Source organism: Nycticebus coucang, chromosome 4, assembly GCF_027406575.1.
Source record: "Nycticebus coucang isolate mNycCou1 chromosome 4, mNycCou1.pri, whole genome shotgun sequence".
NCBI classification, from domain to species: Eukaryota; Metazoa; Chordata; class Mammalia; order Primates; family Lorisidae; genus Nycticebus; species Nycticebus coucang.
Window position 1 is genome coordinate 90395702 of NC_069783.1, and position 26280 is coordinate 90421981.

Here is a 26280-nt window from a genome sequence, read left to right on the forward strand (position 1 = left end):
GGTTTGAGCAATTCTCTTGCCTCAGCCTCCCAAGTAGCTGGGACTACAGGCGCCCGCCACAATGCCCGGCTATTTTTTGTTGCAGTTGTCATTGTTGTTTTAGCTGGCCCTGGCTGGGTTCGAACCTGCCAGCCTCGGTGTATGTGGCTGGCACCATAACCACTATGCTATGGGCACTGAGCCTAAAAATTTTTTTTAAATCTTTGCTCTACCAAAGATGCTGAAATAAAAGGAGAATTAAAAAGAATAAAAAGAGAAATCATAAATTACAAAACCTAAAAAAACAAACTATAGAATTCATTAAATATGGCAAAAGATTTGGACAGATGCTTTATCAAAAAATATATATACATATGGATTATAAGTACAGGAAAAGATGGCCAACATAATTACTCATTAAAGAAATGCAAATTGAGCCACAATGAGATACCACTATACACCTATTAGAATGGGTAAAATAAAAACATTGACAAGACCATGTGGTAGTAAAGACACTGAACAGCCATCTCTTATATAGTGGGGGTGGGAATATACAATTATACAGTCACTCTGGAAAACAGTCTGGCCCTGTCTTACAAAAGTAAACATTACTCACCATATGGCCTAGCCATTTCACTTCTAAGATATTCAGCCTAGCAAAAGGAAAAGTTAGCTCATACAAAACCCCATATATAATTAATGTTTACAGCAATTTTATTCATAATCACCAAAAATTAGAAGCAATTCAAATATCCTTCAATGGGTGAATGGATAAATATGTTGTGTTACATACAAGGGAAAACTACTCAGCAGTAAAAAGGAATAAATGATATGTACAACATGGATGAATTTCAAAGACATTATACTCAGTGGAGGAAAAGAAAGCCAGTCTAAAAATTTAAGAAGAAAAGGGGAAATTTTTTGGCACAGACCCTGATTCTGGTGATGGTTACATTTATCTACACATGTCTTAAAACTGTGGAAAGAAGAAAGGAGGGGCAGGGAGAAGGAGGGAGGAGAGGGGGAAGAGGAAAAGGAACTATTATAATCCCACACAATTACAGTGGTAGTTACAAGGGTAATATCTTCGTCAAGTTTGTCAAATACTTTAAGTAGGGGAGCTTTATTATATGCAAAGTATACTTTGATAAAGTTGATTTTATAAAATTTCAGAAATTGGTTATTTGAAAAGATCAGTAAAATTGGCAACTCTTCAGAAACACAATCAAGAGAAAAGAAGGGGATACAAATAAGAAGTCTCATGAAAGAAAAAAAGATAAATGTAGATAAAACAGGGACTTAAAAAATATTTTTAACTTGTAAGAAGCTTTTTTTTTTTAGATAGAACTCTTGGGTTCAAGCCATCCTTTTGCCTCACCCTCCCAAGTAGCTGGGACTAGAGGCACCCATCACGATGCCCAGTTATTTTTTTAGAGATGGGGTCTCACTCTGGCTCAGGCTGGTCTTGAACTCATGAGTTCAGGCAATCCACCTGCCTTGGCCTCCCAAGTGCTGGGATTACAGGTGTGAGCCACAGCACCAGGCCTTACAATAAGTTTTTGAACAGAAGATCTGAATAGTTCCTAAAGCCAATCAAATCAGATACTACAAATACAATAATCCTAGTTTAAGAAGTTAATGCAACTAAACATTCAAAGAACACAAACTCTTCCAAAGATAGGAAAAACCACTGAATTGGGTAAATCCCAGCAATACAGAGTTCTTTAACATTAGAAAATCTATCAATTTACCACATTAATAGATTAAATAAAACCATATGATCATCTCAAAAGATGTAGATTTTAGTACTGTTCAAGAAAGCTTATTTATAAAGATAAAAATACTCAGTCCTTTATATTCATAGTCATTTTTATTGGGCTACACCATCATTAAGCTTACAAGATGGACAAGTCATATAAATGACCACACCAATAATATACATAATAGTTATATAGTACTTGACAGCTTACAAATCACTTGTGTCCAATTTCTACCTAATTCTAATTATTCCCCAGTAGGTATTACATTTAAAAAATATATATATATGGTGGCTGGGCGTGGTGGCTCATGCCTGTAGTCCCAGCACTGTGGGAGGCGAGGTAGGTGGATTTCCTGAGCTAGGAGGTTTGAGACCAGTATGAGCATGAGTGAGCCAGAGTGAAACCCTGTTTCTACCAAAAAAAAAAAAAAAAAAGCTGGGCATTATGGCGGGTGCCAGTAATCCCAGCTACTTGGGAGGCAAAGGCCACGAGAATTGCTAAAAGAAGAACAGAAAAAAAAAAACAAAACTTCAAACTAAGAAGAGTGAAAGCCAGCTGAAATTGAAAGCAAAAATTTAAAAAATATATATGGAAACATTTCAAAAGATGAAATAACTTGGCCTAAACTCTAATTATTTTCATTCTATATTTTGTTGTTTCTCTATATAATACATTAAAATGGATATCCACATATAGATAATATATAATTGGAAAAAAATCCAAAATTCTGAATCCATTTTTCCCCAGTGGTTCTCATATGCTCTTGGAACAAAGATAAAAATAAAAAATTTTAACCCTATGGTTTATATTCCAACTCATATCTATCTCCTCATGTTTGCAGTCCATAACTAAACAATGGTGCTTCCTCAACTTAAAAAATAACTATACTCAAAGCTAGATGAAGAAGGCTGATAGTTTCTATCAAGTTAGCAGCTTGTCTTTAGGAAACATGTGGGCATTCCTCTTGGGACTTACTCCTAACTGGTTACAAATGACCTATAGATGCCACAAACCTTTGGGTGACACAACTTGATGTGCTATTTCAGTGTCAAATGCAATGATGTCACAGGAAGGATGGAGTACTATTATATTTTCCCTTATTCCTCTGAGTATAGCTAGAAATCATGGGTATTATATATGAAACAAACATAATAAAGTTCTGCAAGGTAAAGAGAGTAAGGGACCTCAGAACCTGAGGAATAACATAGCAGTGGGTTTCTTAGGTTTTCTTTTTGCCTCATCTACTCCCAGACTGAGCTCTGGAGAAGCTGGCAACCCAGTAATGCCAACTAGCACAACTGAAAAAGGCCCCCCACACGTCTGCTCTTCTAGCCAAAAGACAGGGTAGGGAGCAACATACTAAAACAGAAAACTTACAACAATAATCTTATTCCAGCCAGACACCACAGAAGAGCCCTATCCTCACCAACAAAAGCTGAGTGGGGAGCCTACAATTACACCCTTACCAGGGTGTTAAGAAGGCTCCTCAATCCTCTACCTTCGTCCTGGGGTGGTATCAGAGGTCAAGTGGACGCCATCACCCTGGCAGTGTCAGCGAAGATCACGTCAGGAAACTAAACATCTAACCCTACCCAGAGACAAGACTGCCCATTCCTTACTGGAGTGGGGCCAATGGAGGCCTGGTGGAGAGTCAGGACTCACACCAGTAGAGGCTGTGTGACAAGCAGTATTGAGACATTGGTGGTCCTTCCAGCCAGTGTGGCATCAGTGGGATCTGTAAATCCCACCCCTGCCCAACAGTATTGAGGATCCCCACCCCAGGTGTAATCACAGGAAAATCCAGGATTAACCTGGATTTTCAACATCAACTTAAACGAGGCATCACCTTTCAACTCCTTCTGCCCTGCAGTGGTGTCAGAGGAGGCTTGCCAAAACCAATGATTTACATTGAATACTAAGTCTCATACCATAATACTTAAAATGTCCAGATTTCAATTAAAAATCAGTCATCACACCAAAAGCCCCCTCCCAATCTTAATTTATTTTTTATTTTAATTTTTAAATTTTTTTTGAGACAGAGTCTCAAACTGTCACCCTGGGTAGAGTGCCATGGCACCATAGTTCACAGCAACCTCAAACGCTTGGGCTTAAGCGATTCTCCTGCCTTAGCTTCCCAAGGAGCTGGGACTACAGGCACCCACCACTACGTCTGGCTACTGGTTTTGTTGTTGCAGTTGTCACTGTTGTTTTAGCTGGCCCAGGCTGGGTTCAAACCTGCCAGCCTCGGTGTATGTGGCTGGCACCCTACTCACTGAGCTATGGGTGCTGCCCCCAAATCTTAATTTAAATGAGAAGATAACCCACGGATGCCAACACTGAGATAATACAGGTGTTAAAATAACCTAACCTGACTAAGCCTATAAAGCAGACATCATAAAAATGCATCAGTGAATAACTATAAACATGCTTGACACAAATAAAAAAGAAAGTCTCGGCAAAAAATAAATAAAATAACCAAATGGGACTGAAAAAACACAATAACTGAAATAAAAATTATGAACTCAAAAGTAGAACAGAGGGGACAGAGGAAAGAACCAGTGAACTTGAAAACAATAGAAAATGTTCAATCTGAACAACATATTCGAGAAAATGGTATGGACTAAATTCAACAAAACTCATTGTGTTGAAGCCCTACTCCCTGTTGTTATTTGGAGTCAGGCTCTTAGGAGGTAATTAAGAGTTAAAGGAAGTCACAAAAGTGAGATCCTAATCTGATAGGAAGAGGCAAGAGAGGGCTCTCCCTTCACACACATGCACTGTCCATGTGAGGCCACAGTGAGAAGGCAATTATCTACGAGCTAGGAACTAGACCCTGTTGGGCCCTAATTTTGGACTCCCAGCCTCCAAGGCTATGAGAAATAGTTTGTGGCTTGACCCACCCAAAATATGTTGTTTCTTTTTATATGAAAGACCAAGTAGACTAAGATGGGATGCTGCTGTAACAAACACCTAAAAATGTGGAAGCAGCTTTGAAACTGGGTAATGGGAAGAGGCTAGGAGAGTTAGAGGTACATTGAAATACAGATATTAAAAGCCACTATGACAAGGTCTCAAATGGCAATGAGCTACATGTTATTGGAACTGGAAGAAAGGTGAATCTTGGTATGAAGGGTAGAGAACTTGTCTGAACATTGTAGTGTTTTGTAGAAGTGATGAAATTGAATATTTAACAGGGACATTTTTTAAACAAAGTATTGAAGATAGAGCTTGTGTCCTCCTTACTGCTTATACCAAACTGTGAGAGGAAAAGATGAATTGAAGAAGGAATTGTTAAGCAAAAGGAACAGAATTTAAGAGAATTGGAAAATTCTGTATATCCATATCACAAAAACATGAGAAAGTTTGTTATGGAGAAAACAGAGTGAGGCTGAGCAATCATGTGATAAATGAGATCATGAATGTGGCTAACAGACTTCATCAGCTGTCTCAGCAGAAGCAAGGAATAGAAATGGGAGAAACACAGTCAGCTGGAACTAAAGGGTACAGAGACAAGCAAACAATGAAATGAAACGAAGACCATAGGGTTTCTTAGGTCCTGTAAATTAGACAATAAAGATATTTGGCTCTGAACATGTGCTAGTCTTCAAGAAAAGGGAAAAATGACCTTGAAAGCAATTCAGAGACCATTAAGATGACCTTTGTTTTAAAATGTGGGGCCGTCATCACCTTGGTTTCTACAGACTAGCTTCCAACTGAAGCCTTAGGGAAAAGACCACCCTATAGAGTCTTTGCACATCCTCACAGGTAGGACTACACTAGGTTTGGACTTACTTGGGACCCCTTCACCCTTTCCTTCTTTTTCCTCTCCTTTGGAATGGGAATATCTACATCATGTCGGTCCCACAAACCAATTTCATTTGGATTCACAGGTTCACAGTTAGAGAGGAATTTTGCTTCAGGATGAGTCAAACCTTGAATCTCACCCACACCTAATTTAGGTGACACTGAAATGAAACTTAGGACTTTTTTTTGTTGTTGCATTTTTTGGCAGGGGCTGGGTTTGAACCCGCCACCTCTGGCATATGGGGTCGGCGCCTTACTCCTTTGAGCCACAGGTGCCACCTGAAACTTAGGACTTTTAAAATTGATGCTAGACATGACTTTGAGAGCTGTTGGAATGGAAAAAATGTATTGTGAATACAAGGACACAAATTTGGTGAGGGTCCAAGGGTGGAAAGCTATGGACAGAATGTGTTCCCTCTCCCCCCAAATTAATTATGTTGAAACCCCAACTCCCAATGTGACTGTATTTGAAGACAGGGCTTTTAGGAGGTAATTAGGTTAAATGAGGTAAATACAGATGGGGTTCTAAACTGACAGGAATGGTGGCCTTATAAGAAGGAGATATCTCACCCTCCCACCCTTCCTGGCATGGGATGACAGTGAGAAAGTAGCCTGTAAGCCAGAACCAGAGTCAGGCGGCACATTGATCTTGGTCTTCCTAGCCTCCAAAACTGTAAGAAATAACATTTTCAAGCTGTCTGATATATGACAGATTAAACAAAGACAAAAATGGAAAATTGAACAGAGCCATAGGAACTTGTGGGACTATAACCAAAGATCTAAAGTTTCTGTCATTAGAGTTCAGAAGAAAAGAAGGGGTGGAGGGTGGAGCCTAAAAATGTTATTTGAAGAAGTGATGGCTGAAAATCTGCCATATTTGCTAAGACATAAACCTACATACTGAAGCAGCTCAGGAAACCCCCCAATAAGACAAAAAGAAATCCACACCAAGACACATCACAGTGAAATTCCTGCAAGTTAAAAACACTGCATTCAAAATAATGTTTCCAATAACCTTCAAAGTTTCAGTGAAGACAAATATACAAAGATGCCATCTGCCTCTAGCTAAGGGTAAAATGGTAAAACACAAGTATTTCAAAGTTTTTTCAAGTTTTCACAATCTAGTATGCCATGCCAGTGCAAGTCTACAACCAAATTTTTTATGTACTGTACCACATAAGGCATGAAGGTTAAAATAGACATGACTGAGGTAAATCTTCATAAATAAGCATATTCTCACGTAACTCAGATAGTTTAAAACAGACTGAACACATTAAAGGTTTCTTCTATATTCTCCCTAAATTGTAGGTCTTGACCCTTGGGATTAACCCACTTCTTATAGGTGGTAGAAGCAAACCCTCTGGCCAACATTCCTTAGCTTCAGAGTAAAGAAACTTTGCAACTGACCAACTAAAAAGTCTAGTATTTTCCTGGTCATGAATATTCAACCAACATTTCTTGGGTTCATTCCCTCAGCTTTTTTTTCTATTCTTCCATTCAACCATTTTGTCTTTGTACTTAAGAATTAAAGACAACTTCCCTTCCACTGCTACGCCTGACCCTAGACAAACTCCCTGTGAATTACTTTCAATCTCTTTATTTCTATCCCTGCAATTTCCCTAAAAGGACTATTTTTCTCTTTAAAACTTATGTCCCTGGCATTATCGAACTACTGGCCTGGTCAAGACATCCTCTTTCCACCATGACATACCCTATTTCTCTCTAAATGATTTCATAGCTTATATACACACTGTGGAAATTCATAGTGTCCTCCATTGGGACATTTTTGAAAACGTAAATTACTCTTTCACAGTCTAAGTAAGTTACGTCCCCAATCAACGACTTCTCAGTAACTTTTCTATAACAAAGTCTTAATTCTTTGTAGCTCCCATAGTATGTGTGGTAAATGCTCAATACCTATGTTCTAAATGTACCACATTTACATGGTCTTTATCCAGTATGAATTCTCTTTTGTTGGCCAAAGGCTAGATGCTCACTAAAGGTGTGTACATAATCCTTGGTTTTCCCAATAGCATGAGTTTTCTGATGTTGAGAAAGGGATGAACTCTGGCTGAAGGCTTTTCCACATTCCTTACACTTATAGGGCTTTTCTCCAGTGTGAGTTTTCTGGTGTTTTGTAAGAGATGAGCTCTGGCTGAATCCTTTTCCACAATCCTTACACTTGTATGGTTTCTCTCCAGTGTGTGTTCTCTGATGACGAATAAGAGCCGAGCGGTCACTAAAGGCTTTGGGACAATCATTGCATTTGTAAGGTTTCTCCCCAGTGTGAGTTCTCTGGTGCTGAGTCAGAGCTGAGCAGTAGCCAAAGGTTTTCCCACATTCACTACACTCATAAGGCCGCTCCCCAGTATGAGTTCTCTGGTGCTGAATAAGACCTGACCGATCACTAAAGGCTTTGCCACATTCATTACACTTGTAAGGTTTCTCTCCAGTGTGAATGACCTGATGTTGGGTAAGAAATGTACTTTGGCTGAAGGCCTTCCCACATTCATTACACTCATAAGGTTTCTCTCCAGTATGAATTCGCTGATGTTGAGTAAGGTATGAACTTTGATTAAAGGCCTTCCCACATTCATTGCATTCATAGGGTTTTTCTCCAGTATGGATTATATGATGCCGAATGAGAGCTGAGCGGTGACTAAAGGCTTTCCCACATTCATGACATTCATATGGTTTTTCTCCAGTATGTATTCTCTGGTGTAGAGTAAGGTGTATGCTCTGACTAAAGGCTTTACCACATTCATTACATTCATAGGGTTTTTCTCCTGTGTGAATTCTCTGATGCAAGACAAAAGCTGAATAGTAACTGAAGGCTTTCTCACACTCATTACACTTCCAAGGTTTCTTTCCCACACAAATTCTCTCATGCCTAATGATATCTGAATTTTGTTTTAAATTCTTTTTAAATGAATCACAAGGATGTAGTTTCTCTCCTTGTTGTTGAACAAGTAATGACCTTGGACTAAAATGTCTTCTAAATGCATCACATTGGTAACTTCTCTCCCCAGATGACTTCTTCTGAATGACAATCTCTTGTATTAAATGTTTCTCATGGTTTTCCTGCTGACACTCTAAAGAATTCTCACATTCACTGGAACCTTCCTTTGGAAATCTTTCTATTAACACCCCAGGGGCTGATTCCTCTTCAGAAATGTCCTTCTCTGGAGTTAGCTCCTTGCTTTCTGATATTGTTTCCCAGTCTGAAAGAAACAGAAGTACACATGCATCATTTCCTACACTGAAAGAAAAATAACTGCTACAGTAGGAAAACAATAAAACAAACAAATAGAAAATGCTTACAAGGAACACATGAACTTGAAAGCTCTCAAACATAGTCTTAGGATCTTGAGAAAACAAGAAAGATGACTGAGCAAAGAAATATAGTAGTGTAAAAGAAGTGAGCATAGGTACTCACTATTGCTCTGTGGAGCAGTGTAGGAGGTGAGAAAGAATAACAGAAGGAGACTAAGCAGAGATAATGTGGGAAAATGGCAGACTAAAAACAAGATATGGAGGAGACAGGGCTGAGATCTGCAGAGAAAGATGGTCTCCCAGAGATGACTCACTGTATTCATCTCAACCAAGCCTCATTATTTCGTGCCTTGAGAATGACCATCTTTACCTGATCTCCTTGCCACCAACCTTTTCCCACTCCAGTGTGTCCCAATCACTGCTAAGACAAATCTTTCAAAACATCACTCTTAAACAAAAAAATCCCTGCAGGTTCCAAAGACTGAAGCAAACCCTCTGGCCAACATTCCTTAGCTTCAGAGTAAAGATGAGACGTAAAATCTACAGCTAGCAAAGTGGTCCAGATCTATAAACTCAGATTATCACAGAGTTTGCAATTAGGAAGCGAGCAATAATCTCTAATTGCTTACCATCAACCTATACCCAATAAACTGGAAATAATAAAATAGAAACAAGTTAAAAAAAAGAAGGAAAGAAAAAGAATAGTGTGGGGAGGGGAAGATCAAAGTGCCATGTGCCCAGATTGGTCCCTAACCTGTCAGGATACCTGCCCCAAGTTCCTGGGCTTCCCAGTTAAGAGTTGGGGAATGGTGGGAGAAGTTTCATTGCTAAAAATGTTTAAATACTTTCAAGCTTAGCTGGTCTTTAATATCCTTTCTAGTTATGTCTCTACATGAAATAAATAATACAATACTATATGCTCAACTACATATCATACTCAGGGAAGTACCTCAGATTTTAAAGGAAAAATATATAGAAGTAGGTTAAAGGTAAGTGAACTTCAGCTATAGGGAGTGGCAGAATTGAAGCCCCATTGGGAACACATGGTTAATGGAGAATAAGGGACTTGCCTATCTGGTAGAAAAACAGAGAAGGCAAAAAGGTTAGGCAGGTAGTCAAACAAAGGCCTCAAAAGCAGGTAGATGAATACAGAACAGGCAGAGTAAGCAACTCACTGGGGAATCCAGCAGTATTATGCTGCCTCAATTTTACAAGAAAAAGACTAGAGACATATAATCAGAATGCAATCTGTTGCAGAAATCCAGTTTGACAGAAGTTAACAGGGTCAAATCCATGATATCCTTCAAAAAAATTATTAGGACTTAATCGATGGCCATCATTTATCTCATATTATTTAATTTGATCCTCACCACTAATGAGCTCAGTGCTATCTGCTATCATTATCCCCATTTTATCGTTGGGAAATTTAAGTCACAGAAAGGATAAGACTTGTTAAAGGTCATAAAGCTAATGAGTTGCTGAGGCTCTGTATGCAGGTAGACTTTTAACCACCATGCTATGCTGCCTCTGCTTAGAGCAGAGGTTCTCAACCTTCCTAATGCCACAATATATTTTCATTGCTAGAAAGGGGTCGCGACCTACAGGTTGAGAACCACTGGCTTAGGGGAAGGAAAAAGAAAACCCAGAGACCAGTTTATAGTCATTGGTCTGAGAGTCAAAAAATAACATTATCCTCCAGAGATAAAATAACATGTGTAAAAAAGTGTGGTTGAGGGTAAGTTATTAACAACATTAAAATATTGGTGTCATTTCATCTTGTGTGGGAAAAAGAATTAGTATGAAAGAATAGAAATATTTACCTTCTAGAAAATGAAGTTAAAATTTTATAAACAGATTATCATCCACAAAGCTAGAGAGTGGCACAGGGGAGACAGGGACTTCAACCTTTCCATGGGTCTAGCCAAATATGGAAAGGCTCCTCCACAGCATTTCCATCAACCATTTGGGTTTTCTTTTCACTATTTTCCAATAATCACTCACCTGGACTGGCTGCTTTTGAGACTTCTCTCTCCAGCTCCTTACCACACTCCAACTGAGAGATTACCTTAGGCTTGGAAATTGGAAGCCCTGTTTGTGGGGGGGAAAAGAGAGTCTGGTAAAGTGTTCAGTGCTAGTTCTTTGGTCTTTAGGTAAGACAGTATGAGAGGGAGTAAGAGAGTGAAGTCAATTCTGGATTTTTTTTCTTTAGCAATACTCAGGAGGTAGGAAGATTGATATGGGCTTATTTGAATTTAGAACAATTTAGTCATTGGTTTTTATCTCTATTAAAAGAATAAGCACCCATTTCCGTAAGAGTTTTTTTCACTAGCAATCTGTCTTGATATCCTTGGTCAAAGAGTAGAGAAGGAAGATGCTACAGGTCCATATGATAAAGGTGTTCATTTCTAACTACACACGTATTAAACTATATCCAGAAACAAAAAGCAAAATCACCTGTCTTAGGCCTTACAAGAATTAAAAATCTTTACATCTAAGGAACTCAGAGCTCCTAGGAACTGAAGAAGCAAAGATACTACAGTGGGTAAATTCACAAGGGTGAATTACAGGGGAGCCATCCTTACCCAGCAAGACCAAATTCCTATGCTTCTCAGGCACATCTCCCTGAGGAGAGTTCAGCTGTCCCCACGGGGTGAGAGCCTCAGCCATATCCCTGATCATGGATTCCTGAAAAACCAAAGACATTGGTGCTCACCAATAGGCTTCCACCCAGGGGCCTCTGAAAAGAATTAAAACTGACAGCATAGAAGAAGGAAGATAGGAAGATTAGGAAAAAACGTCTTCTAACATCCTTCGCAACACTAAGATTCTCTAGCAAATTTGTAGTTCAGAGACTCACTCTTTGCCTTTATATGTCAGAATTGCATATTACCTGCAAGTAAGAAGGAAAGAAACTTCAGGGTAAAACCTGAAGGTATGATGTCCTTAATTTATATGTCAATAAATTAAAATATAGAACTATAGAATTCCTTGCTATTTATACATGGAAAAGGAAAGAAAATATAATTTAAACATTTTTTTAAAAAATGTTTTTTAAACAGTTTTTTAAAAATAAGGGATTCAAGAAAAACAAAGTATTTTTCTCTCTAGTTTTCCTTTCACAGTAAAATTGGTCTTTTTTTTTTTTTTTTTTTTGTAGAGACAGAGTCTCACTGTACCGCCCTCGGGTAGAGTGCCGTGGCGTCACACGGCTCACAGCAACCTCCAACTCCTGGGCTTCCGCGATTCTCTTGCCTCAGCCTCCCTAGTAGCTAAATTGGTCTTAATAATAAAATATATTAATGTTTTCTGCCACTTTAGAGGTGAGAAAGACATTTCCTACATTTGTCACAGAATATAGATTTATAAAACAGTATCTCAAACCCAAATTTATGGAAGTTCTCAAAGCATTCTTATCTTTTCTTTGATCTTTTTTGGCCCCCACTTTACTTTCTTCCCCATTGTGTATATATATATATATATATATATATATATATATATATATACTACTTCCACATTCCCTGAGCACTGGTCAGTGGCCATTCTTTCAGCTGCTTGAAATGCATGCCCCATTCCCTCTTGCCTCTTTATACATACTTAAGAGAATTCTATTTGAGTGGATGACCACCTCTAGTTTCCCTGCATGTTTATTCGACCTGCATTCATTCATGAAATATTTGAGTACTTACTATCTGTAAGACTCTAAATGTGGTGAGGATACTTTAGTAAACAAAACAAAGCTCTCTCCTGAGCTTGCATTTTCGTTAAGGGGAAAGGGATAAAGAAACAGATGGCTTTTCCTAAATGTTGTCTCCCCTTTCTCATACTCTGAGCTATTTGAATCCTACTCAGGCTTCAGATCTCAGCTCAGGTGTTACCTCCTCAAAGAACTTTTGTCACATCATGTTCTTTCTCTTCTCTTGAAGAGAGAAATATTGAGGGAACTTTGTGATATAAATATATCTACTTGTCCCATTAGATTATAAGGTCCATGAAAGCAGAAGCCAGGTCTGTTTCTGCTAACTGAAGCAGCCCTAGTACTGGGCACAGAGTAGGAACACTGTAAATATTTAGTTGAATAGATGAATGAAGGAATGAATAAAAGTTAGAGGAAACAAGTTTAAATAGGGTCTTCAACAAAAGTTTACATGACTCCTGCCTATAATCCTAGCACTCTGGGAGGCTGAAGCAGGTGGACTGCTTGAGCTCAGGAGTTGGAAATCCAACCTGAAATAAAAGCAAGACCCCCATCTCTACTACAAACTGAAAAACTAGCTGGTGTTGTGATGGGCACCTGTAGTCCCAGCTACTCCAGAGGCTGAGATAAGGGGCTCACTTTAGCTCAGGAGTTGGAAGTTGCTGTGAGCTATGACATCATGGCATTCTAGCCTGGCAGAATGAGATTATGTCTCAAAAAAAAAGGTGTCCATGAGAATAGTGGTGGGGAGGAGAAAAGAAGTATATGAAATACTGAAAACATTGTAGGAATATTTATTCTGGACTAACCTTAATCTAGATGACAGGCACAAAATTAATTTGCCTACTAAAATGAAATGCAGAGGGAGGGAACAGGGTGGTTAATGCTCTTTGAATCTGTTCACTGCTGATAAGACAAATGTCTGATAATTTTTCTAATTCTATTTGAAAATTTGCTATACGAGAACAACACATTAAAACAGACCAGTCCCTGGCTTGCTAGCAAATGAATCAATCTGACATATCTTTGAACTACCACTTTTGCCACAGTCCCCCAAACACAGAGGATGCCAAAAAACTATATACACATTTTGAGCAATGTTACCTATGTATTACTTTTCAAAGTTGAATCGAAGGTACTGTTATTGGCCAAATGTACCTAGATATGCCACACACATCCAAAGTATAGATAAATAAAGTAGTTAAAACAGTGTGACAGGCGGCGCCTGTGGCTCAAGGAGTAGGGCGCTGGTCCCATATGCCAGAGGTGGCGGGTTCAAACCCAGCCCCAGCCGAAAACCACACACACACAAAAAAAAGTGTGACAGAATACATATTTTTCAAATTCAGAAATGACTGGTACAGGCAAGTCCTGGAGACTTTTTATCATATCTTTGGGAGAGGCTCGAGATTAAAAACTGTACTTTGAAAAACAAGAGAGGGTAGTAATTGAGAGTAGGATACAGGAATATTCCAAGAGAGAGAAAACAGCTTTGACAAAAAATGACTGATTTTGGGAATCAATTGGGAATGACTGATTTTACTTTCAACATGATCTCTTAAAATGTGTATACATAATTTTGGCATTCCGGGATATATGAATATGTTTAATTTTGTTTATATTCAGCATTCTAATGTGTATTACATCATTCTCCAAAAACAAAGGTAAAAAATGAACCTCATGAAATAAAATTAAAAGAGCTACTTACTTTGAAAATCTTCTGCTCAAAATAAACTCTAACACTTGAAGTATGAAATCATTACACTTAAGTTCATTTAAGTTTATGGTCCCTTAAGACCATGTATCTCAGGATACATGAGTAATACCAGTAATATAATTTGTACACTCTTCTTTGTTCACAAACAATGCTCACACCAACAGGGTAACTGGCAGTTTCTTTTGGACTTAAGTTCCCTGAGAAAACCTCAGCAATCCAGTTCATTTAAGGATGCATGTACAGGGGCTGAAAGGTACAGGCAAGCCAGTCAGACACTTTCCAGTAGTTGCTACTTTCTGTCCCTTCCCTCTGAACCTAATCTACAAATTGACAGATCAAAATCAATACTGGCATTTTCTCCCAGGGTTTCATAAGGATCATCAGTACTCATCTGCTGGGAAGCTTGGTGTGACACAGACATGTAGTCCCAGCACCTGAATCAAAGGACCTGCCAATTACCCACTGTCCTAGCCAGATCTTACTGAAGCATCCTTACTAATCACTCCCTTTAGCATGTTTTACCTTGTTGTTGTTTTAAAAACCTTCACGGGGTCTTCATTTGCCTTTGGAATAAGACCCAGTGTAGACTTCCGTGTGATCTGGCTACAACACATCCATGCTTCCCTCATTACACTCCAGCCCACCCCACAGTGACTCACCCCTTGAAGACCTACAATTATATCGCTTGAAGATTTTTTTTTCTTTTTTTTTTTTGTCAAAGCTGTTTTCTCTCTCTTAGAATATTCCTGTATCCCACTCTCCAACTACCCCCTCTCTCTTGTTTCTCAAAGTACAGTTTTGAATCCCAAGCCTCTCCCAAAGATATGATAAAAAGTCTACAGGGCCTCTTAGGACTTGCTTATACATTTCTGAATTTGAAAAATATGTATTTTGTCACACTGTTTTAACTATTTTATTTGTCTATATCTTATTGTCTCAATAAACTCTACAAGGCATGGGCAAGTGGCTTTTAATATTCTGCATCTCAGCATGAGGCCCATGATAGTACTGAATAACTGGCAAGTGTGCAGCAAGCACTTAGTGGATAGAGAAAAAACAATGCTCTGCACAAGTGAGAAGTATTTTCTGTGATGTTCATCTGTCATCAGTTTATCAAGATGAGCCCAGTGGTCTAGGAATCAGAACTGAGAAAGTCCGTAACAAAGGAAGAAAACATATCCATGCTTTGAAAACAGAAGAAAAAAAATAATTCTAAATTTACCTGGAGGGAGACAAGATGGCGGACTGAAGCCAGCTTTCAACAGAGGCTCCTGTCCAGAAGGAGAGTTAAGGGACAGGAATTTAGTAAGTATCCTGGTGGACTTGAGCCACACCAAGAGAGAAGGTTGAAGAACGCACATCAACACCGCTGAGGCAAGCTGTGATCACAAGGACGCAAACAAAAGGTACAAAATCCACCACCAAGCAGATGGGAGTCCCCCTCCCCCATGTGACCGGCTCAAGAGCCCCACAATTAAACACACGGGCAGAAATTAAAGGCCATCCCACTACACTCCACGGGAGAGACCTTCTAAAAACTGGACCTACCTCCCCTACTGGGGTGCCGTGGCGTTCTCCTGCTGTGCATAAAACTGAATAAAATCCTTTGCCAGCAACCCTGAATCCCCAACACTCCCCCTCCCACCTACTGAGGTCTGGAGGCCTGTCCCCCAGGAGTTCGGATTCTTGAGTGATTTCTCAAGGGGAGTGGACAGTCCCCAAGTTGCGACTGGTCAGCATTGACTCTGAGGCATGCGAGTGAGGAGAGGGCACCGGGCTGAGGGGGAGTCACGCCTCGGCGGCACTTCCCTGTGGTGTGGTGCAGCAGCCCTCCCCGTGCATCAATACACCCAGGCATAAAACTGAATGAAACTCTAGCTTCCCCCCCACTCTCACTTGGGGTCTGGGGGCCTGTCCCCCAGGAGTTCGGATCCTTGGGTGATTTCTCGAGGGGAGTGCACAGTGCCCGAGCCGCGACTGGTCAGCACTGACTCTGAGACACGCGAGCGAGGAGAGGGCACCGGGCTGAGGGGGAGTCACACCTCGGCGGCACTTCCCTGCGGTGTGGTGCAGCAGCCCTCCCCGGGCAACATTACGGCCGGGCATAAAACTGAATAAAACTCTAGCTTCTCCGCTGAGCGCCCCTACTCTCACTCGGGGTCTGGAGGCCTATCCCCCAGGAGTTCGGATCCGTGGGTGATTTCTTGAGGAGAGTGCACAGTGCCCGAGCTGCGTCAGGTCAGCGCTGACTCGGAGACACGTGAGTGAGGAGAGGGCACTCTGCTGAGGGGAAATCAAGCCTTGGTGGCACTTCCCTGCAGTGCGGTGCAGCAGCCCTCCCTGGGCGGGCAACAATACGGCTGGGCATAAAAATGAATGAAACTGTAGCTTCCCCCCCACTCCCACTCGGGGTCTGGGGGCCTGTCCCCCAAGAGTTCGGATTCTTGGGGGATCTCTCGAGGGGTGTGGACCCAGCATAAACTGCGGCTGCTCAGTGCTAACTCTGGGGCGCGAGACAGAGGAGAAAAGGGTCGGCTGAGTGCCCACACCAGAGCAGCAGTTCCCTGGAGGCAGAGCAACAGCCGTTTTTTCTTTAACGGCAGAACGGCTCACTCCTGGATATTCTGAGGCCACACCCCCTGTCTCCCTGGGCAACCAGAGGAGGCCACCAGTGAGTGGGGGATTTCCTGACACTGCTCACAAACCCGGGAAGCCTCCAGGGCGGGGCCGACCCAGAGAGGTGATCGGACGCAAACCTTCAGCAGCAAAGAGGACACAAACCTCCAGCAGCAAAGACGTTTGAACTCAGAACAGCCCGTCTTCTGTAGGCGATTTCGGCAGGAACAGAGACAGAACCCCACAAAGTTGTCTGTTCTGTTCTGTTCTGTTAACAGCATCCATCAGGGACAGGGCTAAGCCTGAGTGAACACCTCCTTCCCATCACCTGCATCAAGCACTCAAAGATGTCAGGCCCCATCTCCTCCTGCTAAATAGTGGCAGTCTGTGGGGGCCTGGCAGACTTCCTTGCGATACAGGCAGGTGCAAACCCCTGCAGTGTCTGTTCACTGCAGGCAACTGGGTTAGCCATCTGCAGAGATACCAGTGACTGGGTCCGACAGAGGGGCAAAGTGGGGAAGGAGACATTAACCTTCCCAGACTGCTCTGTTTGCTGGGTGGCTCCTCCTGACTCCACGCTGCACTGGGATGAGCCATGTCAGAGGAGTCACCAGGCCCCTGTGATCCAGTTCCCAGAGACCTCTTGAACTCTCCCACCCGAGACAAGTGCCGATTGAGACAGTTGATTTGGACCTTTTGAACTAGGCTAATAGACTGAAGACTTTTCAGGCAGTGCCCTGGGTGTGCGGTTGTAGGAAGGTTTGATTCTCCTTTTCCAACTGGGGCCAGAGGGGGGCAGGCGGGGTGACTTAATTGCTGATTTTTCCACACAGCTGAGACTTCAAGCCAGAGTAGAAGTTGCAATAGGATCGAACAGAGACTAGCTGAAAACAAGACAGAACCACTTAGCTCCACCACACAAGACAGGGCCCGAGTTTCTTAGGCCACAACACTGTACGGGCCCCTGATAAAGCCCCAGGGGAAAAATCAAAGGGAGTAAAATAACCATGGGGTGGAATCAGCAGAAAAACTCTGGTAACATGAATAACCAGAATAGATCAACCCCCTCAAGAAAAGATACGGCAGATGTGATTGAAGATCCCATTCATAAACAACTGGCTGAGATGTCAGAAATCGAATTCAGAATTTGGATTGCAGACAAGATTAATAAAATGGAATTAGGAATTCGAGGAGAAATTCAAAAGTTGTCTCAAGAATTTAACGAATTTAAAGACAAAACCACCAAAGACTTAGACACACTGAAGCAAGAACTTACAGCCCTCAAAGATATGAAAAATACAGTAGAATCCCTCAGCAACAGAATGGAGCAAGCAGAAGAAAGGATTTCTGACATTGAAGATAAAGTCTTCGAATGCTCCCAATCTCTCAAAGAGGAAGAGAAATGGAGAGCAAAAACGGATCACTCACTCAGAGAGCTCTCAGATAATTCGAAAAAAAGCAATATACGAATTATTGGGATTTCTGAGAATGATGAAGTGGCCTCGAAGGGCACAGAGGCCCTTCTGCATGAAAATATGAAAGAAAATTTTCCAGACATGCCTAGAGAATCTGAAATTCAGATAGCAGACAGCTTCAGAACCCCAGCACGATTCAACCCCAATAAGTCATCCCCCAGACATAATCATAATTAGCTTCACGAAAGTTAACATGAAAGAGAAGATTCTCAAAGCAGCCCGGCGAAAGAAAACTATTACGTACAAAGGTAAGAATATTAGAGTAACTGCAGATCTCTCTGCTGAAACTTTTCAAGCCAGAAGAGAGTGGTTATCAACTTTTAATCTCCTAAAGCAAAATAACATTCAACCCAGGATCTTGTATCCAGCTAAACTGAGTTTCATCTATGATGGAGAAATTAAATACTTCAATGACATTCATATGTTGAAAAAATTTGCCATAAGTAAACCAGCTCTTCAGGATATTCTCAGACCTATCCTCCACAACGACCAACCCAATCCTATACCACAAAAGTAAAACTCACTCAGAAACTTCGGATCAAACTCCAACTTCCACACTGGCGAAAGGATTAAAAATGTCCACTGGACCTTTGAAAAACTCGATACCCAAAATTCCACCAGACTTATCAATACTCTCCCTCAATGTGAATGGCTTAAACTGTCCTCTAAAGAGGCATAGGTTAGCTGACTGGATACAAAAACTCAAGTCAGATATTTGTTGCATACAAGAGTCACATCTTAACTTAAAAGACAAATACAGACTCAGGGTGAAAGGATGGTCATCCATATTTCAGGCAAATGGTAATCAGAAAAAAGCAGGTGTTGCAATTTTATTTGCAGATACAGTAGGCTTTAAACCATCAAAAGTAAGGAAGGACAAGAATGGTCACTTCATATTTGTGAAGGGTAATACTCAACATGATGAGATCTCAATTATTAATATCTATGCACCCAACCAGAATGCACCTCAATTTATAAGAGAAACTCTAACAGACATGAGTAACTTGATTTCCTCCAGCTCCATAATCGTCGGAGATTTCAACACTCCTTTGGCAGTGTTGGATCGATCCTCCAGCAAGTAGCTGAGCAAAGAAATCTTAGATTTAAACCTAACCATCCAATATTTAGATTTAGCAGACATCTACAGAACATTTCATCCCAACAAAACTGAATACACATACTTCTCATCAGCCCATGGAACTTACTCCAAAATTGACCACATTTTAGGTCACAAGTCTAACCTCAGTAAATTTAAAGGAATAGAAATTATTCCATGCATCTTCTCAGACCATCATGGAATAAAACTTGAATTGAGTAACAACAGGAATCTGCATACTCATACAAAAACATGGAAGTTAAATAACCTTATGCTGAATGATAGCTGGGTCAGAGATGAGATTAAGAAAGAAATCGCCAATATTTTGGAACAAAACGACAATGAAGACACAAACTATCAGAACCTCTGGGACACCGCAAAGGCAGTTCTAAGAGGGAAATTTATAGCACTGCAAGCCTTCCTCAAGAGAACGGAAAGAGAGGAAGTTAACAACTTAATGGGACATTTGGAAAAGCAACTGGAAAAGGAAGAACATTCCAACCCCAAACCCAGTAGAAGAAAAGAAATAACCAAAATTAGAGCAGAATTAAATGAAATTGAAAACAAAAGAATAATACAACAGATCAATAAATCAAAAAGCTGGTTTTTTGAAAAGGTCAATAAAATAGATAAACCTCTGGCCAACCTAATCAGAAAAAAAAGAGTAAAATCTCTAATATCATCAATCAGAAACAACAAAGACGAAATAACAACAGACTCATCAGAAATCCAAAAAATCCTTAATGAATATTACAAGAAACTTTATTCTCAGAAATATGAAAATCTGAAGGAAATTGACCGATACTTGGAAGCACGCCACCTTCCAAGACTTAACCAGAATCAAGTGGAAATGTTGAACAGACCCATATCAAGTTCAGAAATAGCATCAACTATACAAAACCTCCCTAAAAAGAAAAGCCCGGGACCAGATGGGTTCACGTCAGAATTCTACCAAACCTTTAAAGAGGAATTAGTACCTATATTACTCAACCTGTTCCAAAAGGTAGAAAAAGAAGGAAGACTACCCAACACGTTCTATGAAGCAAACATCACCTGATCCCCAAACCAGGAAAAGACCCAACAAGAAAAGAAAATTATAGACCAATATCACTAATGAATATAGATGCAAAAATATTCAACAAGATCCTAACAAACAGAATCCAGCAACACATCAAACAAATTATACATCATGACCAAGTTGGTTTTATCCCAGGGTGTCAAGGCTGGTTCAATATACGTAAATCTATAAATGTAATTCAGCACATAAACAAATTAAAAACCAAAGACCATATGATTCTCTCAATTGATGCAGAAAAAGCTTTTGATAATATCCAACATCCCTTCATGATCAGAACACTCAAGAAAATTGGTCTAGAAGGGACTTTTCTTAAACTGATAGAGGCCATCTACAGCAAACCCACAGCCAATATCATATTGAATGGAGTTAAATTGGAATCATTTCCACTCAGATCAGGAACCAGACAAGGCTGCCCATTGTCTCCATTGCTTTTCAACATTGTAATGGAAGTTTTAGCCACCGCAATTAGGGAAGAAAAGGCGATCAAGGGTATCCATATAGGGTCAGAAGAGATCAAACTTTCACTCTTCGCAGATGATATGATTGTGTATCTGGAAAACACTAGGGACTCTACTACAAAACTCTTAGAAGTGATCAAAGAATACAGCAACGTCTCAGGTTACAAAATCAACATCCATAAATCGGTAGCCTTTATATACACCAACAATAGTCAAGTTGAAAAAGCAGTTAAGGACTCTATCCCATTCATAGTAGTGCCAAAGAAGATGAAATATTTGGGAATTTACCTAACAAAGGACGTGAAAGATCTCTATAAAGAGAACTATGAAACTCTAAGAAAAGAAATAGCTGAAAATGTTAACAAATGGAAAAACATACCATGCTCATGGCTGGGAAGAATCAACATTATCAAAATGTCCATACTACCCAAAGCAATATGTAATTTCAACGCACTCCCTATTAAAGTTCCACTGTCATATTTTAAAGATCTTGAAAAAACAATACTTCGTTTTATATGGAATCAGAAAAAACCTCGAATAGCCAAGACATTACGCAGAAATAAAAACAAAGCAGGAGGAATCACACTACCAGACCTCAGACTTTATTACAAATCAATAGTGATCAAAACAGCATGGTATTGGCACAAAAACGGAGAGGTAGATGTCTGGAACAGAATAGAGAACCAAGAGATGAATCCAGCTACTTAACGTTATTTGGTCTTTGACAGGCCAATTAAAAACATTCAGTGGGGAAAAGATTCCCTATTTAAAAAATGGTGCTGTGTAAACTGGCTGGAAACCTGTAGAAGACTGAGTCTGGACCCACACCTTTCACTATTAACTAAGATAGACTCTCATTGGATTAAAGATTTAAACTTAAGACATGAAACTATAAAAATACTAGAGGAGAATGCAGGGAAAACCCTTGAAGAAATTGGTCTGGGTGAGTATTTCATGAGGAGAACCCCCCGGGCAATTGAAGCAGCTTCAAAAATACACTACTGGGACTTGATCAAACTAAAAAGCTTCTGCACAGCTAAGAACACTGTAAGTAAAGCAAACAAACAGCCCTCAGAATGGGAGAAGATATTTGCAGGTTATGTCTCCGACAAAGGTTTAATAACCAGAATCCACAGAGAACTCAAACGCATCAGCAAGAAAAAAACAAGGGATCCCATCGCAGGCTGGGCCAGGGATTTGAAGAGAAACTTCTCTGAAGAAGACAGGCGCACGGCCTTCAGACATATGAAAAAATGCTCATCATCTTTAATCATCAGAGAAATGCAAATCAAAACTACTTTGAGATATCATCTAACTCCACTGAGACTAGCCTATATCACAAAATCTCAAGACCAGAGATGTTGGCGTGGATGCGGAGAAAAGGGAACCCTTCTGCACTGCTGGTGGGAATGCAAATTAATACATTCCTTTTGGAAAGATATATGGAGAACACTCAGAGATCTAAAAATAGATCTGCCATTCAATCCTATAATCCCTCTGCTGGGCATATACCCAGAAGACCAAAAATCACAACATAACAAAGATATTTGTACCAGAATGTTTATTGCAGCCCAATTCATAATTGCTAAGTCATGGAAAAAGCCCAAGTGCCCATCGATCCACGAATGGATTAATAAATTGTGGTATATGTACACCATGGAATACTATGCAGCCTTAAAGAAAGATGGAGACTTTACCTCTTTCATGTTTACATGGATGGAGCTGGAACATATTCTTCTTAGTAAAGTATCTCAAGAATGGAAGAAAAAGTACCCAATGTACTCGGCCCTACTATGAAACTAATTTGGGGCTCTCACGTGAAAGCTATAACCCAGTTACAACCTAACAATAGGGGGAAGTGGGAAAGGGAGGGGGGGTGGGTAGAGGGAGGGGAATCAGTGGGACCACACCTGTGGTGCATCTTACAGGGGTATTTGCGAAACTTGGTAAATGTAGAATGTAAATGTTTTGGCACAGTAACTGAGATAACGCCGGAAAGGCTATGTTAACCACTGTGATAAAAATGTGTCAAATGGTCTATGAAGCGAGTGTATGATGCCCCATGATCATATCAATGTATACAGTTATGATTTAATAAAAAAAAATAAAATAAAATGAGTGTATCGGTCAAAAAAAAAATAATAAATTTACCTGCAACCCTGGGGTCAACAGCACAGCAGTCATGTCATTTTCTTTTGGGTTTCTGGAATGGAGAAGGTCTGACTCCTCAGCAAGTGATCCTAGAAACAGAGCCAGGAGCCAGGATGATTAGTCTGTCCTTACAGTAAACTCACAGAAACAGCCACCCACCAGCTACTTGTTTTCTAAGAGGAGTAAACACAGGGAACCAAAGGACAATCCCACAATATCCTTTTATCAAGACAGCACTGACTATTACTGCCCAGGTTCCTCCTGTCTTCCTCTCCTCTTGAACTGCAGCAGAAATCTGCTTGAAACTCTGGACACACAAATTAAAAAGCATATTTCTACCTCTCATCCGCTGAGTAGTCAAAATAATACTCAAAAGTCTCTATGTGTCGATCTCTACCTCACTCAATGATTCATCTCTGCTTTATTCCAGGATGAAGGAAGACTAATTAAATTATTATTTTTTGTTTAAAGTTATATTTATTCATGTGTATATTAAACTAGTTAAATCATTTTTTGAATACTGGCTATTCGAACACAATACTGAGGGTCTCAGAAAAGCGATGGGTCTTGTGGAAAAACCACCAAAACAACAACAAACAAAAACCAAAAGAATCTGGATTGTAAACAAATCCTGAGACCTGGCTTTCCCTATCTGCCAAATGGGTCAAATGGTCTTCCTAATTCTTCACGGGGGTTCGTCGAAGGACAAAAGGAAGTCGTTATAGAAAGCCAAATTGTCTTTTGAGGATAAGGAAGACAACCATTACCTTACCGACCAGGAGGGCAGTGGAGGTAGCCGGCTCTCCCTCAAAACCTCAACGTGACATTACCTAGTAGAAAGGGACTCTCCCACATAGAGGACGTGATGCTTCTCCTTCCTGAGGCTGCCCCAGCCAGAGGGCAGCCTAGTTCTCCTTTTCTTTTCTCTCCAGCGGGCACCGCGGAGACTTCATTCCCAAATTCTCACCTCTGCCCTTAGGCTCCATGGCTATTCCCTTGTCCCGCCCATGCGCCGCGGGAGAAGAGCCTGCGGGGTCCGCCACTCGGGTCCACTCAGGGTCCCGGGAACGCACGCGCGACCCCCGCCGGACGGCCCGAAGCCCCTTCACCCCCACTCCAGGGCCCTCCCGTTGTTCTCCTTCCGAGCTCTCAGACCTAAAAGGGCATGCGATAAGCCCTCGGCCACCCCAGCCCCGTTCTCACACCGGACACAGAGGAAGGCTTAGCCCGGCAACAAAAAAGAATCCGAGAGCCGCCCGGGCCAAACCTCGCCGGCTAACCGTGTGTCTGAACTACAGCTCCCAGAATCCTCCGCAGGGCGTGGCTCGCGCCCCCGCACGCCGCTTCCCAGAGGGCCCCGCGGCGCGCCGCTGGGCTGGTCACACCCGGCGCCGGGACTGCTGCAGGTATCTAACCTCCTTTAGGTGCAGATGTTGGGTGTCCGTTGGACCAAATCTTGCCTCGCGGGGGACTTTTGCATCCCTGCGATTGTAACCGCGCCCCTGACCCACGCAGAGAAGACTCACTGGGATCCTTCCACCTTCACCATTTCCTCTGCTGCGCCTCTTCGTGGTCGGTACAGAGATTATCTCGGTTTACCTCAAGGAATCAGGGATCTTTGTTCCAGACTTCATTTCCCTCGTAATAAAGAAAAGTGGAATTTCAATCCCAGAAATCACCTCAGTAGACAAAGCCAGTTCCCTAAGAAGAACTGGTCCTGCTGATCCAAGGTGGCTGGAACCTGAAAGTTTTTCAGAATCTCCATGAGCCCTAGGAGTTGGTGAATCTTTAGACTAGTGCGTATTTTCACATATCTTCCCACAGTTAATTGCAAGCGTCTATCCAGTTCAAATTCCCAAGAGAAAATCTAGTTAGTTTAACTCTGTCCCTGTTTAGATAACAACCCACAGAGATTGTCCTTTCTCTGATAGAATCCCTGACTTTTGGCTAGGGCTAAGGCAGCGGTTCTCAACCTGTGGGTCGCGACCCCTTTGTGATGAAAATACATCGTGGCATTAGGAAAGTTGAGAACCACTGGTCTAAGGCTTCAGAGTAAAGATTCCATTTCTCATCATGTCTGCCTTTTGCATATATACCCTCCCCCATCCCCATCCCCATTTCCACTGGCTGGAATACAGACAATAAGTTCTCAGGCATCAGGTCAAAACATCCTAGTAATGGTAGGTAAACCAACAAGAGAGAAAGAATAGGGCCCCTGACCATTTGTTGGAAAAGAGCTTTAAAAAAAAAAAATATATATATATATATATATATATGAGGTCTCACTACGTTGCCCAGGCTGGCCTCAAACTCCTGGGCTCAAGTGATCCTCCCACTTCAGCCTCCCAAAGTGCTGGGATTGCAGGCATGAGCCACCACTTCCATCCAAGAGTTCCTATTGTTAAGGATGAGGTGAAGGATGATTTCTAGTTAGGCAACTAACAGCGTCTGCCATAGTAAGCATCACTCAGTGTTCATTGTCAGGACTTTAACCATTACAAGCTACTTTATTATGAGGTTCTATGAAGTGGCTCAATAAGTTGAACTACTGATGCTAGGATATTTGGTCATCTGCCTCTTCTGCAAACTCCGTACAATTTTTGTACACATGTATGATGGAAGGGAATCCAAATCCTTACATGGTACCTGTGGCATGTTCAAGCGGCTGTGTATCATACTAGGGCAATATCTTTGATCATTATGGGGACTGATTTTTTTCTATGGCATCTGCTACTGAGATTCACCATCACTCCATTTGTCCTGCCTGAAGTTCCAGGTTCCTGCTCATTAACAGGATGAAGGAAGAGAGAACCCTGCTAATTCTCTATCCTTTATCAGCAGGCATGCCAGTGTGGCACAAGAATTTAAAATGTACTTTAAAAGAAATAACTAGATATCAAGTATTCATCCTCCCCCCTCACACTGTCTCAGCTGCTCTCTGGAATTATTGCATTATTAACAAAGCAGAGAATTTCAAAGATGTAAATGGGAGGATGCCAGTCTAAGTCTCTGTTGTGTAAGTGTGGACAAGACAGTCTGTATTTTGGTTTCATAGTGATATAGAGGGCAAGAAGGGGGATGCAATGTCTAATAGGGCCTAGTGTTCTGAGGTTTTTTTTGTGTGTGTATGTAAGACCAAGTCTCACTTTGTCACCCTTGGTAGGATGCCATGGTGTCAT

General features: G+C 41.0%; 1 protein-coding gene across 1 annotated transcript; it reads right to left on the reverse strand.

The window, feature by feature from the left end:
• Positions 1-2173: 2173 nt before the first annotated feature.
• ZNF892 (zinc finger protein 892) lies at positions 2174-24337 on the reverse strand. Its single transcript, XM_053590189.1, has 5 exons — positions 24069-24337; positions 23102-23190; positions 11399-11501; positions 10818-10904; positions 2174-8764 (listed from the first exon to the last, which is right to left on the reverse strand). Exons 1-5 carry the CDS (start codon positions 24085-24087, stop codon positions 7494-7496), a joined length of 1569 nt encoding a protein of 522 aa, XP_053446164.1. The 5' UTR covers positions 24088-24337; the 3' UTR covers positions 2174-7493.
• Positions 24338-26280: the final 1943 nt, after the last annotated feature.

What these genes read in the sequence shown, in the direction of transcription:
- ZNF892 (XM_053590189.1), bottom strand. An exon ending in TGTTGACCCCAGGGTTGCAG is followed by an intron (nt 11,502 to 23,101) that starts GTAAATTTATTA and finishes TTGGTTTTTCAG; the next exon opens with GAATCCATGATCAGGGATAT. An exon ending in TAGGAATTTGGTCTTGCTGG is followed by an intron (nt 10,905 to 11,398) that starts GTAAGGATGGCT and finishes CCCCACAAACAG; the next exon opens with GGCTTCCAATTTCCAAGCCT.